This window comes from Leptodactylus fuscus, chromosome 11 (genome assembly GCF_031893055.1).
Source record: "Leptodactylus fuscus isolate aLepFus1 chromosome 11, aLepFus1.hap2, whole genome shotgun sequence".
NCBI lineage: Eukaryota > Metazoa > Chordata > Amphibia > Anura > Leptodactylidae > Leptodactylus > Leptodactylus fuscus.
Genome location: NC_134275.1, coordinates 35,177,055 through 35,194,303, shown reverse-complemented (window position 1 = coordinate 35,194,303; position 17,249 = coordinate 35,177,055). Strand labels below are relative to the sequence as shown.

Here is a 17,249-nt window from a genome sequence, read left to right as displayed (position 1 = left end):
TAGATGGGAGGTGTGTCTGGTCTGGGATCTGACTAGATGGGAGGGGTGTCTGGTCTGGGATCTGAATAGATGGGAGGGGTGTCTGGTCTGGGATCTGTCTTCTCCGTGCCGCCATTCGTCTGAAATCCCGTTTTTTGTCGGTATGCAAATGATTTCTCCCGCCGCACTGGGGGCGGGCCCCCAGCGTTCAAACAGCACTGGGGGCGTCCCCAATGCTGCCAGAGAACTCTCCAGCACCGCCTCCATCTTCTTCAGGATCATCCTCTTCCTGTGTCTTCTTCCAGCGCAGGCTTTGAAACTTGTAGGCTTCGGGCAGAGCCTACTGCGCATGCCCACAGGCCACAAAAAAATGGCCAGTTACTTACTGTGTAAGCGGCCATTTTTCTTGTGGCTGCATTGGGGACGCCTCCAGTGCTATTTGAGCGCTAGGGCCCGCATTCAGTGCTGCAAGAAAACTCATTTGCATACTGGCGAAAACCGGGATTTCAGGCGAATGACGGCGCGGAGAAGACAATGAAAGGTAGGAGATGAATAGCCTTTCTGTTAGGGACAAAATGAATCTTTGAATCACCAAACATTAGTTGCACCCACAGTGTTCCACTATATTTGCATAGCACAGACACTGAAAGTCTAATCCAATAAAGTATGTGCAAGGCGCTGCGAGCAACATGTGTTCCCTTAATGTTTGCTTCATCTGTACCTTCTGTAACAGGACCCACTTTATGGGAGTGTTCAGGGGCCCGTTACTGTCTATGCCCATCCCAGGAATAAGTAGGCACCATCTTGAAGTGTTGCTTTTTTTCATTTTTATTATGTAACCAACAATAAATCAATGTGGATTTGATAAGCTATTCATTGGGGTCACTAAAAGGTGGACTTATGAATAGGAACCCCCCATTTAATACCAAAATGACCAGGCCTCACTCTAGAGGTTCACAGGGGGCTGTGCATTACTTGGATAGCCACTGTTTATATTTGGCATATTTGTGTAAGGCTATGCATGACAAACATAAACCTTGGCTGAGACCCCTACAAGTACATCACTGCTGTCACATTTTCTATACTGCACCCATTAGAATGACCCATGACTATAGAGCAGGTCCTATCCTGCTACAGGCCATCGGAACAGATCGGAAGTCCCCATAGACATTAAGGCATCACGGACTGCGCTCATATGACATTCTGAGTATCATCCAAGTGCATCCTACTGCAAACTCAGCCCCACATCGGAAGCACGCTCAGTCATGTGCATGGGGTCTAAGGTACGTGAGCCTTAAAGAATAGAATTCTAAAGCTGTAATAAGATCCATCAGCAGCAGCAAGACTACTTGAAGGTTTTTATGCCACCTAGACATCCTTATTACTTCCCTTTTTCCACCGCTGTCAGTGCCCTGATAAGATAACAGCTGAGGGTCACCAAAGCAGATACTGTATGTTGGGTATATATAACAGTTAATAGCAACCTTGATCATATACTAGAAATGTAGGTTTTCACAGTATAAGGTGAATGTCTTGTCTGCTCATTGGGATCTAGCATTGTTGTCTTCCTCTTCTATCAGTTTGGTCAGCATCTCCTCACACATGTACAGGCATCGAGGCACATGGAAACATCCTAAAAGCAGTAGATGTATAGTCACTCACATGTAGGAAAGCAAAGAGGACTGTATACGGTATTTATTACTGAGAAGGAGATATCATCTGTCTAAGTCTACAGTGTTTTAGGCATTGGAGACTAGTAGCAAGAAGCCATTGCAAAATCTGATCTAGGTACTAAATAAGCTGTAAGAAAGGTTACCAGTGCTAGGATCTCACTTGGGATGTCCCTATAGGAAGATCTACCTTGATATTGGTTATGGATCCTACTTAGTACATCAATGCAGAAGGTTCCACCACAATATTGGTTAGGAATCCTACTTGGGACAATGCAGGAGACTCCACAATGGAATTGCTTATAGATCCTACTTAGAACATCAATGGAGGAGGCTCTGTCATGACATTGGTTATTAATCCTACCTAGGACATCACTACAGGAAGCTCCACCATAACATCAAAATGCACTTACCACTTCAAGAAGGTATTACCCTACTATGAAGATGGAGTTGGTGGTATTATTACAAAAGTGTCTTAAAGGGAGTCTGTCACCAGATGGTTGCAGCATATTAAACCAGCAACACAGTTGGACAGGGTCAGGCTCACCTGGTTATAATGTTTTTTTTCTCCATGAAAATTTGTGTCCATTTGTGAGATATTCATTAATTTCACAATATGCAAATGAGCCTGACTTATATGTCAGTTGAACATAGCAGATCATCCAATGTGATCTTGAAGTTACCTTTGAAGGGCCCTCCTTTGATGGAGAGTGCCGCCTTCCCTTCTTGAGTCAAATAACCAAACCATTCTCCATGTTCTGGGTCTGAAAACTAAATTTAGAAACAGCAGAGGATATGTGGTGAGAATATCATCAATCATCCTATCAACCCAGTTTTATAGACCCCCAAAAGAGGTCATCCATTGTCCAAACCAACTGCAGTTGTTTAATGTGATAACCCAGCCTACAAATGGCTGTACTGTATATCTGTGCCACTGCTAATTGTGAAAAGTAATCACTCCATATTCTACTAACCCGACTGAACACGTAATCGAAGACCTTCTGGAAGTTGTCAAGCAGATCTGGATCCTTGCTTTCCATATAGCCAAGCAAGAAGGCAATGAGAGCTTCTGTGTGTGGCCACCACAGCTTCATACTCCACTCCAGCTGTAAAACATACCATATGACTTGTGAGACAATGATAGGCAGAGGCCCAGTATATCTCCCCAAGGTTTTTGACATATGTGTGGTCCTGTGCGGGTCTTGAGTAGGCCTCAGCCCCAGGTGTGGGTCCTGGGCTTGTTTCTGGTCCATAAAAGGCTGCAGAGGCTGCACTTCAGGGCAGATCCTGGTAGTGAGAGGAGGCTTCTGGGTCTGCCCTGAAATACTGAGATTTTGGTGAGACCGTACTGTGCTATTTTCTTTGTTCGTGCGGTTGGTAGTAAACCACATGTATAGTTAGCTTTTTATTGTTTAGTTAGTGCTCGGACAAGCAGGGTTTTCTTTGACGTTTTGCCTGAAGTTAAGGCTGTATTTTATTTTGCTTATTCTGTACCTGAAGTGAAGCTTTATTTGTTTTGATATTTTTCCAAATAAACCTGTTTGCACCAGACATTGTGTCCCTGTCTCTGCCTGGTTGGGTCCGCACCACTGCTACTACTACAAAGCTACCTATAGACTATACACACAATCACAATATATAGATATAGACTATAAAATAATCTTTATATACTGCATCTGACTATTACAATATAACAGGCTATAGAGAACACAGTAGACTCCATTAGCTAGTTTTGGTTCTATGTGGAAGTATAACTATAGGGGTACAGAGCATGCAATCGTGCCCGATTCTTCCAGGTTCCTGAATGGACACAATAACCCCCTGCCAATAAGAGGACACCAGCATTATAAATGGAACAAGCTCTGTTTCAGATTGTGCACTTCAGCCTAATTGATTCAATATCTACTTTTTTTTTCCTTTATGTAGATTGTGAGCCCCATATAAGGGTCACAATGTGCTTTTTTTTTTTTTTTTCCTATCAATAGGTCTTTGTAGAATGGAAAGAAATCCATGCCAACATGGGGAGAACCTACAAACTCCTTGCAGATGTTGTTCCTGGTAAGATTCGAACACAGGACTCCAGGGCTGCAAGGCTGCAGTGCTAACCACTGAGCCACCGTGTTGCTGATTCAATATCTACCTCTGATCCTATCAGGATCAGTTTAGAGAATGGAAAACGAGATAAAGCCCCATTTGCTAGAGAACCCAAAATAATAGCCTCTTAGGGTAGATCATTAAAGGAATCCGATCATTCAGACGACATTTTTTCTAAGTACCATGTTGGAATAGCCTTAAGAAAGGCTATTCATCTCCTACCTTTCGTCGTCTTCTCCACGCCGCTGTTCGCCTACAATCCCGGTTTCTCTCGGTATGCAAATTAGCTCTCTCACAGCACTGGGGGCGGCCCCAATGCTGTGAAAGAACTCTCTCCAGCGCCACCTCCATCTTCATCAGGAAAGGCCTCTTCATTCTCTTTTTCCGGCGGTGTCTTTTTACTTCTAGGCCTCGGGCAGAGCAGACTGCGCATGCCCACAGGCCCCGAGAAAATGGCCGCTTACAATACTATGCAAGCGGCCATTTTCTTGTGGCCTATGGGCATGCGCAGTCTGCTCTGCCCAAGGCCTAGAAGTAAAAAGACACCGCCGGAAGAAGAGGCTGAAGATGACGCTGCTGAAGAAGAGGAGTTCTCTCGCAGCATTGGGGACGCTCCCAGTTCTGCGAGAGAGCTAATTTACATACCGACAAGAATCAGGATTGTAGGCGAACGGCGGCACAGAGAAGACAATGAAAGGTAGGAGAAGAATAGCCTTTCTTAAGGCTATTCCGACGTGGTACTCAGAAAAAATGTCGTCTGAATGATAGGATCCCTTTAATATCAGATCCTTGGGGGATGTGACATCCCCACCAATCAGCTCTATAAAGAGACTGTAGGATTTGGACAAGCACTGTGGCTTTTTCACTACCAGCCAAGCACAGTCACTGGAACGGGACTGAGTTGCAAATATACCATGTGTCCGATAAACGTGACAGTACATAGTCTGTAAGTGGTTCTTACTGGAGAACTGCCCCTGGACACGGCCCCTTTGAACAGTTGTTCCTGGGTTTCGCACCCTCAATCGGATATTGATGACCTATCCTAACTGATAATCTTGTCACTATTTAGCTACTGTATGGCAGTTTTTTTGGGTACTCACCTGTGTAGAGCAATGTCCATCCACATCTTGGAAAGAAAAGAGTCCGCCATGCTCCTGGTCCCATCCTGACTTAAAGGGTAGAAGTACAAATTTTTCCACAGCGGTCCTACCCAGGTTATGGTCATTGTTTGCGAAGGCTCGACGTAAAAGAAACCAGCCCGCCTCAATGGCATGTCCTGTGACAGACATAGAAGATTAAATACGAGGAAGGAGCAGCCGCCATACATCTCAGCATCAAAGTGTCAGCTGACCATACCTGGGTTCTGGTGCCGGCCCAGGCATCCTGGGAGCTCCTTTCCAACTTCAGAAACGTTCTCCAAAATCGCCTGACCGTCACGCTGCGGAAGAATATTATGAAATTGTCAAGTGGGCAAGATTCAGAAGTGTCCCAAAATGTTGAGTGGGGCCTGATTTATCTACCTACAGCCATAACTACTACGGCTATTCTCTGCTATCGCCACATAACTATAGGGTTTAGTTGTGAATGACATTTTTAGCCTCTGACTGCGTCACGGCGGTAGTTCGCATGTTCTGACGCAGCCATATCCAGTCTCAGCCATACCCACCACATTATTTGTTGTATATGGTACCTGTACGTGTTGCAGGATTCTCTCCACACTCCAGTCTCCCAACTCCGCGTACTTCATTGCCGCCTCTTCATCATCCTCACATAACTGATCCACCAGGTTCAACAGCATCATTGGCACCGCCATAGAGTTCACTGGTTCAGCTCCTGGCAGCTTCGGTCTCCCTAAAGTAGATGAATCTACTCGCACCCAGTGAACAATCTGATCCATCATCTCACGCGCTTCAATCTAAGGAAAACAGACCACGCTAGTAACATGTTGGCGAACGTCAGAAAAATAGGCAATATACGGAAAAGAGGAGTCACTGAGTTTATATAATCCTTTAGAAATCACAAGGCATAAATTGTTTTTTTTTTTTTTTTTTTTTTTTTTTTTTTTTAAATAACAGTCTAGTGGTCATAGCTGGTAGTGCAGATTAAGGTTTGGTCTGCAAATGTAGAATTGTTGAATCCAATATGGCATGGACCCATAAGGATATAAAGACTTTATGCTCCCTGTGTTTGCAGGGACAACAACTTTTGGATTTTTTTTTGCATAAACCAACCCCTTCTCAGTTTGAATTTACCCAGGGCAAGTACAATTAGTTGGAATGGTTTTTAAAAAATCATGCCAATACTGGTAAATTCAGGATTGTTGGTAAGTATAATAAAAGTATGACCAGCACCAATGTCAGACTGGGGTTCTTTGGCTCCACCAGATACAATGGGGGTCTACCCCAAGGAAATAGACCCCATTAGGCTCCAAATTTGGTTGGCTTATGTTCATTTTTGCATTAGAGACTGACCCCACCGGAGGATCCTCTGGTACTATGATGATCCAGTCTAACCCCCTATTAATTAGTAAGCAGGACTCCCACCTCTGTCTTTCACCTTATACTTCTCCTTATGAGTTGTCCTCCATAGTTCATCCATAGCCATGATGTAGAAACACTCACTGAAAATAGTGCGCTGGATCTTCACCGCTCGACCATCACGGGTCACCACAAAAGCACATTTTAGGGAGTCAGATGACGGACGAGCATGAGCAATAAGGAATTCACCCCCTGCATAATGGTGATAAATCACATAATATACAGGATAGTATCTTTTCTATTACAGAATAAAACTTTATGAAAGATCAACCTGTAACAGATCTGTATTGTTACACTGTACTATTGGTAGTACAGTTCAGTCCCAGTTGAGTGAATGGAACTGAGCTGCAGTACCAGGGATAGCCACTATCATAAGCATGGTGCTATTCCCAGTAAACAATGAAGGTGATGTAGCACTTGGAAGAACAGCCCCTTTAATCTACTGATCGGCGGTGGTACTATGATATGCCACTGATCTTACATTGATGGCCTATTCTATTTCTGGAAAAGCCCTTTAAGAACCTGAAACCAACCTGCAATGGCAGAATTAAGTAGATCCTCTTGGTGGAACCTGGACACCTTCCTGTAAAGACGGCAATACATCCAAACCTATATTAAGCAGAAACAGGTAGTGGTCATGCTCACCGTATTCCTATTTATGATATTGTTCATTTACACTATATGGCTATATCCATAGAACCTGTACAGCAACACATGGAATCTATACCGGTCCATATTATAGACATGTAAACGTACCATAGGCCCCCTTTATTCAAAATCATGTAAAGTAAGGGGCACATTATCCACACACAGATTTCTATGGATCTGTAATAGGTCAGGAAGTCTGTAGCATCACTTGTCACCACCGTGCAGCCTTTTACCTCCCAGAAGGTAGCACTGACCCATGCGCGCCCCTGCACATTTAGCTCCATCCACTTCTACGTTGACTCCGCTCATTCTCATCCATGTGCCCCACACTGTATAATGCTCCTACAGTCACCCGTACATTATACGTCCCCATATTATAATGCTCCCCTCCAATTTCAAAACAGTATTAAGTCCCTCTCCTTGTGCCCCAGTTTAAACTGGGGGAAACTAGACGGGGACATGAAACTGGGGCAGCTGGAGGGTGACATTAATCTATGGGGAAGTTGGAGGGTGCCATTAAACTTGGGGCAACTAGAGACAGACGTGTCCCCCTCCAGCTACCCCCCCCCCCCATGGTTTAATTCCCTCCTCCAGTTGCCCCAGTTTAAGGTCCCCCTCCATCTGCCCCCCAGATTTATTAAAACTCTCTAAATGCAAAACTGTTTTAGTTGCCCATAGCAACCAGAGCGCAGCTTTAATTTTTCAGGAGAAGAATACAAAATGAAAGCTGTGCTGTGATTGGTTGCTACAGGCAATGAAAACAAGTTTGGCTTTTAGGCCATATTAATAAATGTGCCCCATACTGACAGCTGTAGAAATACAATGGAAAGATAAATGCTGTATTTTACATTACCAGGAAAAACAGGCCATGGTCATTTAGCTTCGGAGTGGCGTACGTTTTCTCATATGTTTAACAGGCACGGAAAAAAATGTTGCAAAAACTCTGCAGAAAGAAAGGCAATGTGTTTTGCTGCGTTTTCGTACATGGGGTGCAGTCTCCTTACCTGTCTGCCCTGCAACCAGATGTACTTGAGCTGATCATACACCGCGCCATCCTGACCAAGGCACGTGAAGAAACCTCTGACAACGTCAAGCACAGGGACACAAAGTTATCAGATAAATCTCTAAAATTCTGCAAAAGTCTTTAATTTTTTTTATACTTACAAACAAGATGCAACTTTTAACGTCTTATTTATAAATATAGTTATTATGTTAATGGGAAGCCCTTTAAGCAGTGATCTGAGGGGTCGCTGCTCCTGCACCATGGTATAGGTCAGTGCTATATAAATCATATTTACCCATATTCCTTGTCCTCAGAGTGCTGAATCCAGAAATCCATGACTCTGTCCAGCTCGGTGCTGATCTGGTCTCTCCACTGCTGCAGGCGATTTCTTTCAGCCATACTAGAACTTTTCTGGGTCCTCTTCTCTTGCAATAAACAAGCAGTCAGGGCTCTGCCCGCCTCCCTGTATCACAGATTGGGTGCCCCCTTCTGTCAGAGAGATTTCTCCCTATATTCTGTGCACACACTCCCCGTCTGCTATGAATTCTACAGCTGAGGAAGGAAATCAGTGATGGGGATAACAGCGAGCGTCAGCTGACTCCCCGTCATGTGATTCATTCAGGGAACAAGTTACACATACTGAGAGAGTGACTGCTGAGTCTTAAGAAAATTAGGAGCAGAGGGAAAGCCTTAAAGGGCCCCTGTCATATAGTACAAGTAACCATTGCAGTAACGTGGTTAAAATGCACAACCATAGTACCCACAGAGATGTGTGCACAGAGCCTTGTTTGCCTCATATGGCGACACTAAATAGCCCTGCATTACACATATAAAGAAGATAATAGGACTGCTGACAGCGCCGGGTAGGATATGGTTAATCATGGCTATTAGTAATTAATAGTCTTGAAATACCTTTTATTTTACCCGGTAGCAAGTGCTTCAACCAAAAAGAGGACCTTTCATCACCCCTACCAATTCTTAGCATCTGTGACTAGGCGCTGATCCATTGATTGCAACACAGTTGGAATTTTCTGTTTAGCCCCCACCATTCCTGAGCAAGGTGTAGGTAGTTTTGGTTTCTGATGTACTTTAGCCTCTGTAATGTCAGGTGGGTGGTATCAGGCAGGGGGGGCGCGCCTCAGAGCTCCAATCAGAGGCAGCCAATATTAGAGCTCAGAATCACCCCCCTTGTCTGCTCCTGCCTGACTGGAAAATTACAGCGTTTTCCCTATAGACTTATAAGGGGGAGGCAAAAGTGAAAAGCATAAGCGTATTTGCTACTTTTGTTCTATAGCATTTTTTTAGCTGAATTTCGGTAAATGTGGTTTTAGGATGTTTTTTGGACAGTTTATACTGGAATCTTTTGAGCCAACAGCAAAAAGGAAAAAACTGGTGGAAAGAAAGCTGCAGCTTTTTAGCAGGTTTTTTTTTTCCTTCACAAAGCCATCCTTAAAGGATTTTTCTGTTTTTGAAAACCCCTATTAATTCAACTTCAGAAGACATTCAGCATTTCAAGATAGGGAATACACTGAATATGTGGACAAACTCTAAAGCCCCACGTTGCGTAAATGTAACGGAAAAAAAACGTTACGTTTTACAGTACCTACAAAGTGAATGAGATTCTGGCCATCCTCAGGGTCCATTCACACCAAAATGAGCGCGCGTTTACTCCATGTGAATGGACCCTCACATTGCAGAAAAAATCAGCATTTTCTATTTGGATTAATAAGGGGAGAATATCCGCTGATGAAAAATGTATCCTTAAGCAAAGGTCCCACGGGCCGTAAATGCAGCGCTAAAGCGCTGTGGGAACAACTGGGAACAACGCATCACAGTTCTTCCTACAGCGCTTTCAGCAGAAAGATCATGGAGTTTTCCTCCTTGGACTTTCTGTTACAATTACTGTATATCTACGGGAAAACCGCCGGCGTTCCCATACATATAATTGACATGCTGCGATTTTCAAAACCGCAACAGTTTGGGAAATCGCAGCATGTCCACGCTGCAATTTTTTTCCGCAAAGTGGCCATGAGATTCGCATGAATCCCATCCACTTTGCAAGTACCATAAAACGCTGCAATTTTTCCCGTGCCGTTTCCGCCACGGGTAAATTGCGTTGTTTCCGGCCCGAAGGGCCCGGGCCTTAGGCCCCATATTGCGGAATTACAGCGTTTTATGGTGCAGATTTTGCATCTGTTTTCTGAACCAAAGTCAGGAGTGGATTTCACAGAAGGGAAACGTCTAAGAACTTACTTTATGTCTTCCATTCCTTTTCAATCCAATCCTTTGTCCCCCCAAAAAACTGGAGCAAAATCTGCAGCGAAAAATACTGCGTTTCCGCGACGTGGGCCTTAGTGTGCAGTTATAGGTAGAGCAGTCACTACTGAGCCCCTAACTGCCTCTGCTACATAAACTACACCAATACTCTGAATGGTAGGTAGGGGCCCTATCACAGATTTTGCATTGGGGCCTGGGAGCTTCAAGTGTCTTATGTAAAAGTACAATATTACACGGCAGTGCAGCAAGTCAGAGAACACAAGTATGACCTTTGCTTCCATATTCCAAGTTTAATGGTGACCAATAATTCCCTCAGTGCCTATGATGGGACCTGCATACTCTCCTTACACGATACAATATTACTGCTACATATAGTTTGGATCTCGGTATCTAGTCACTGCCTCCAGCAAGATCAAGTCACTCATGTCCTGCTGCTGTAACGTCTGATGATATCACTGGCTACAGAGTGTTACATATACACCAATTCTATTCAGATAAAACAAATGCAGTATATTTACAGTATATTTAACCCCTTATGGGTCAGATTGATTATCATCTAGACATGTCTGAAGCATTGAGATTCCAGTTGGTCGATATTTGGAAGTCTCTTTTACACAATGAATTTCACGTTGGTCAGGATTGGTAGAGGATTGGATCATAATAATTGTAGAGCAATAGACAAGAAATAGTAATTACAAATCATATATCTTTCGCAATGGTGATTGTAGCTCCACCCACTGACCAAGGGGGACCACCTACTATGAGCAATTACTTAGATTTTTCTTTTTATCAAAGTTCATGTCTTTTGTATTTTTTGGAATATCCAAGGTCCTCCACAAAGCTTTCCATAAAGATCTTCTTTACCAAAGATACAGTAAAATAAGAAGTCCTGGGCTTGATGTCTTCCCATAGTCTTGACCATCAGAGCACAGGGTGGAGCAAACAGTCTGCAAAGCATCCCTGATGGGCCAGTGTCAATGATATGTTGTGATTGGACAGGTCCATTGTTGTAGATGGTATTCAGCTGATGGGTGGTGATGGACTCTGGACATCTCTTGTTGAGGATTTCCGGAGGTTCTCTCTCACTCGGAGGAACTCGTGGACAGCTGGAGCTTCACTCACAGTTGATTTCTGCTCTCTCTGAAATGCACAAAAAATTCAAAAATTACAGAAAATCTTCCCTCAGTCACTCAATTTTCTTAGAACTTGTCTACGTGTTGCAAGAACTCAGTCATGTCCCTCTTCCCTCACTTTCTTGTGCCTGGCTGTAAGACAACTCGTTGCATCAGGAGCCTACCCTAATGCCCTGCTTAAAATAGGATCAAGGCCATTAAACTTTGCTCCTGGTCTAAGACTTATCCCATCGTCATCCCAGTAAAAATAAAACAGACCAAGGGGCTCATCACTTTTCTCTGCAGCCGTAAACACAGGAGCTTACACAGAGAACGGAGCTGGAAGAAGATAGCATGTACTCTATGTAGTGGCCGTGAGTAGTGAGGCTGAGATTAGGAGATATAACGGTATAACATAGGACATGGCCTGAGCGATTTAAAGGGAATATGTCACCAAAAATGTCCCATTTTTTTAAATAAAATTTTTATATGACACATTTTTTATGAATGTTTTATTTTTTTATTTTTAATTTTCCATGTCACTATCTACTTTTTAAAAAAAGTACTATATCCTGCAAAGTTCACTCTGACTACTAAGCCTAATAATAGACTGACACTTGCCTTTTCCTTAGGGATTTTCATTGCAGCAGTTACCTCATGTACATCATTAACAAGGCAGGCAGGATCACCATAGAAGATTATGCCACTAAGATAACCCATAGTGACCCATCTATTACATCACTACTGACAATAGATGATGTCACAACTTATCTGCTCCCTCTGCCGGCATAGAGCAGGTTTAGAAAACTCTCCCATAGACCTCAATGAGTCGGCTCCACAGTATTGCTGAGTATGCCGTAAAGCATATCACTAAATGCTGTTAATAGGGCAGAAAATAAGATTAGATAAGATGGCCGCCCCCAGAATCATGTACAGAAAATAGAATTATAAAAAGTCAACTTTATTTGGCCAAAAATCCTTAGCTATCTTCAAAAAAAAAAATAAAAATCCAATTTTGTCTATTATACAATGCCATTTTTGGTGTAAATATGTGAAATCTGGACAGGACGTGCAATACGCCATTGATGTTGGATACCACTTCCATGACAAGCTTCTATATACCTCTTCTCTTCGTAGCTGCCATTTGTGCAGTTCCTGCTGTAGAGGAGAATAAGTCGTCTTCGTGTTCTGACCTTCTTGCCACTGAGACCGTCTCTTCTCCAAAACGCGTAGTAGTTCAGGTTTACTGTGTAGGACCAGGCCTCTACATGGACACAATGGATCAAACTATTGTTCAAGGGGTTCAGAAAACCTTCTAGTATACCACCCCAAAAAGCCACATTCTCCTTACCAACCCCCTGCCAATCCCGTTCCAAAACCTCTAGGTTCCCCACCAGTCTCTACTTTATTGTCATCCTCGACACACAGGACATCTGAGAGAATCACTGGCTGCAGCAGCTGGGGTGGGTTACTGCTACAGCCAGTTATCTGAGGACGCCTCGTCACCTCTGGACCAAGAAGTAGGCCAGCATGTGATCAGGGAAGTATCGGAACTATGAATGTAGGGACTATGCATAAAATAATGGGATTCTAGGAATAACCCTTGAAAGACTATCCCATCCATCAATCTCATGACTCGTGACTAAACGTTTCGGAAACTGTTCATACAGTTGTACATACTTCTTGTATGTGAGCAGCAGCTCTCGATGAAGTTCTTGGTGGGTTCGTGAGGATTTCAGGGGGTTATCAGGTTTGTAGGGAGCCAGGCTCTTGGACAGCATGGAGTCACAAGATCCTTCTTTACCTGCAGCTAGAGAAATACAAGGAGCAGAAGTCAGCAATACTGAAGTCTCAACCGTTCTTCAGAGATTTTTCCTGGGTTATTCCTCCTGGAAATGAATGTATAAATTAAAAATTGGGTGTCACTATTCACCTTGTCAACTGGGTACCTGTCTACATAGTTGGACACTGAGTATAGCTTTAAGTATATGCTTTATTGACATGGTGAAGAGAACACTCATTTGCCAATTTAGGCTAGGTTCACATCTGCGTTGTCGTCCGCCAAAAATCAGCGGAGAGAAAAGTCCTGTGGGGTCTGTGGGTAACTGTAATGGGTAATTTTAGCATTGTTCGGGTCTCACTGAGAACCCGGCGCAAGTGTGAACCTTGCCTTAGTCATACATTTCCAGGAGGAATAACAGAGGCACATCACATGGTAGAGTTCGAAGAAGATATTTTCCAAATGTGTTTAAAAATGTAACATACTCAGTACATTTTCTTAATCAGTTGCTGAGCGTCCATTAACTCTATACGTCACATACCTGTATGCCCTCGCAGAGTTACGCAGTTAGACAAGATCAGGCAGCTGCAGGAGCGGGCAGTTATTAACAACCTGACATCCCCGAACCCTGTATACACAGCACTCAATGATGGCCATGTATACAGCTGTTGGATGATGCGGCTTTGCTCCTGGCCCAGTGGTCATGTGATATGCTGGGTGACAAGAACTGCACAAGTTGCTGGGTCATAGAAGACCTACCACAGCCTTGCAGTTCATGATATATCTATGTCCAAAAAATACATCAAAATTTAAAAAAATGCAGAAAGAAAAATGACGTAAAAATAAATCCCAATGCACCGCCCAAAAAATATGTATAAATTATTTTTATGACCTGAAAAATGTTAGCTCCCCCCCCCCCCCCCCAAAAAAAAAAAAAACAAAAAACACAAAAACCTGCAAATGTGCCTGGTTACGAACCAGGAAAAATGGCCTGGATATGAAGGGGTTAATGACCCATTTATCAATATGAGGGCTGTTTATTGGCTTAGTTTAATCAACTATTGCTATGAAAACCTTGCATGACTTCCCATAGGAATGTTGTAAATTGGGCTATAGGGGAAAACTGAAGCTTCACTCACCTTTTTTAAGAACTGGCATACTGGTTCCAATTCCAAAGGGCATTCGCAACGAGGACAAGACTTGACATTTGGCCCACATCCATAACTCCTGAGATATCCTGCCAAATAGAGGATAATAGCAACAGAGATCTCCAAAGGGAGCAAGTGTGTGCCCACTGGCAGAGGGATGTATGCACATTAGGGCAGCCGCTTATAATACCGTCTGCCTAAATAATACTCCTATACAATGCCCACTTCTATTTGGTCCTATTCCCTTTGCACAATGGAAAGCGAAAAAAACACCATGGCTTTGTAATGGACTCATATTGCAATGTGGTCTCCTGTTTTTGGCTGGTTGGAATCATCTTGAGGAGAGCAATGGAGACCCCAGATAGTGGAGACCCTGAGGTAAGGTTTGACCATGAGGCTCAGAAAAACTTAGTAAAACATTTGTATATGTCTGTGTTACCTGCACTGAGGTGGGATGGGGGGATTCATTCTCCACTGCTGGTCTCTGTATGGGACATATATGCAGAAAAACAAGGAATTAGCACCAAGGTATATATATATATATATATCAGAACCAAACAAGTCATAGGGCAGATTTGCAGACACGTGGGTCACCTCCTCGTCTGTGCCTACGACATTACAATAGCCATTCATCTACTACAGTGTCTGTGTCTAGGAAACCTCATCCAGATGTTTAATAATGGATTCAGCAGCTCCGGTCTCCAGTTTCATTGCTATGGATCAGCAGCTTCTACAGCAGGACAATGACCAGACAAGGCACTAGATGTACCATGTATATACAGTCAGTACTACAGACCCTGGCACCCAAGCCGAATCTTTACCCTGCTTGAAAGTATATCCAGGACTCCTATGCATGTAGTTGTAGTTCTCAAGATCAGATAAGTGTGTCACAACTGAAACACAGAATTACCTAAGATCGCTGAGGTGTACAGAGGGAAGGTAGCTGGGACTTGTAGGGGGTGGTCTGGGGGTTCTTCTTAAAAAAATATTTGCAGACTGCATTGCTTAAACAGACTACTATGGCACAGGCGCTTCTTGGTTACAGTTCACATTACAAGGCGCAGTATGCTTGATGGTTACAGTACACTCTAGGTGGCGTAGGTATGAATGGTGGTGCAGATCATACTTGGTGCAGTAGAACACTTGAATACTACTTAGAAGGGTTGACCAGTCCAGGATTTGTTATGGCTTATCCTTAGGATAGGACCAGTGGCGTAACTAGGAATGGCGGGGCCCCGTGGCGAACTTTTGACATGGGCCCCCCCCCCATCCCAACTGACGCCGAAGACCTCGACTGACCCCCTCCTCCGCACTCTATTATGTCCCTTACTTACTTGCCCCTGCACACAGTATTAACCCCAATAGTGTCCCCTGCACACACAGTATTAACCCCAATAGTGTCCCCTGCACACACAGTGTTAACCCCAATAGTGTCCCCTGCACACACAGTGTTAACCCCAATAGTGTCCCCTGCACACACTGTATTAACCCCAATAGTGTCCCCTGCACACACAGTATTAACCCCAATAGTGTCCCCTGCACACACAGTATTAACCCCAATAGTGTCCCCTGCACACACAGTGTTAACCCCAATAGTGTCCCCTGCACACACAGTGTTAACCCCAATAGTGTCCCTCTGTGGACACCCATAAACAATTATTATACTCTGGGGTCTTTTCAGACCCCAGAGTATAATAATCGGAGACTAAATCGGGAATAAAAACATAAAAAAACCCCCACTGTTGCTTCTTACCTGTTCCCCGGCTCCTGTGCTGTGCTGTCCTCCTCTCGCGTCCTTCGTTAATGACGTCGGACGTCACATGACCCGGGAAGCATGCCGGGTTCATGTGACGTCAGAGACGTCAGACAGCAGTAGGACGGAGGCCTGGCAGGATCGCGGAGAGGTAAGTAACAGTTTTTTATGTTTCTTACCTCTCTGATCCGCCGATCATTATACTCAGGGGTCTGCAAAGACCCCCGAGTATAATGATAGCCTCTGTGGGGCCCGCGGTGTCACTTGCCGATCCCGGCCCAGCCAGGATCGCCAAGTGAATAGGGCCCGTAACTGCCTATTGAAAAAAACCGCAGCGGTAGCGGCTGTCACCGGGCCCCCTAATGGCCCGGGCCCTGTGGCAGCTGCTACTGCTGCTACCACGGTAGTTACGCCCCTGGATAGGACTTAAGTAACTCATAGTTGGGGGCCATCACTGTATAGAATGGGGATTGGATGCAACCTCGAAAAGCCAATTAGTGTGGGAGCTAGCTGTCACCCCCCAATGATCAGATATTTATGGACTATCCTAAGGGTGGGCCTCAACTGGCCTTAAAGAAGCACTCTAGTAATTTTTTATTCTTCATTTTAAAATATGAGTCTGTGTAATGTAAGGTTACTGAATAACTTACTGAACTTTACTGTGGAGTTATGTGCTCCCCTCCAGAGCACTGACTTCATCTCTGTTCCTCTGTTGCACACAGTGTCTCCTGTATGAGCAAGAAGGTCTATTAGATCAATGGAGGTTTATTAGAGCTGTGATCTGATTTCCATAGTCCTGTATTGTGAGTTTGACCTCACACTGGAGACTCTGAAGCACACTATGGAGGAGAGCACATAACTTCACAATAAAGCTGTCAGTAAGTTATTACACTATACATGAAGTGCTTTTTTTAAATCATATGTAGTGCACATGACCTGTACAGTAAGACATAAATAGTTATGTGTTTATTCGGTGTACTGAAGTTTTCAGAACATGCCACAGCTACTTCAGTCCACAGACCTTGGCCACAACCTTCTGAGCAGCAGCGTCTCAGCCTGTCTGCACTGCAGTCTTCATGTTGTCTGGAACATCTTCCCTTTCCCAGGCCAGTGCTACATTCAATGCTCTTATCCCTGGTGGTCTAGTGGTCTGAATGCCTGCTAACCATTTATTCTCATTACAACTCCAGATGACCCCTGATAGTCAAGTGCAGTGTGAACAGTGTACAGATACAGACGGCAATGCAA

General features: G+C 44.0%; 2 protein-coding genes across 2 annotated transcripts; both read right to left on the bottom strand.

Moving 5' to 3' along the window:
• Positions 1 to 808: 808 nt before the first annotated feature.
• RENBP (renin binding protein) lies at positions 809 to 8,500 on the bottom strand. The gene is made up of 10 exons (XM_075260297.1): positions 8,227 to 8,500; positions 7,933 to 8,008; positions 6,814 to 6,889; positions 6,300 to 6,472; positions 5,434 to 5,658; positions 5,100 to 5,181; positions 4,844 to 5,019; positions 2,624 to 2,755; positions 2,333 to 2,420; positions 809 to 1,612 (listed from the first exon to the last, which is right to left on the bottom strand). Exons 1-10 carry the CDS (start codon positions 8,328 to 8,330, stop codon positions 1,521 to 1,523), a joined length of 1,224 nt encoding a protein of 407 aa, XP_075116398.1. The 5' UTR covers positions 8,331 to 8,500; the 3' UTR covers positions 809 to 1,520.
• A 2,728-nt stretch (positions 8,501 to 11,228) lies between these two features.
• Positions 11,229 to 14,729, bottom strand: LOC142185437 (actin-associated protein FAM107A-like). The gene is made up of 5 exons (XM_075260867.1): positions 14,688 to 14,729; positions 14,240 to 14,337; positions 13,001 to 13,130; positions 12,443 to 12,584; positions 11,229 to 11,348 (listed from the first exon to the last, which is right to left on the bottom strand). Exons 1-5 carry the CDS (start codon positions 14,714 to 14,716, stop codon positions 11,229 to 11,231), a joined length of 519 nt encoding a protein of 172 aa, XP_075116968.1. The 5' UTR covers positions 14,717 to 14,729.
• Positions 14,730 to 17,249: the final 2,520 nt, after the last annotated feature.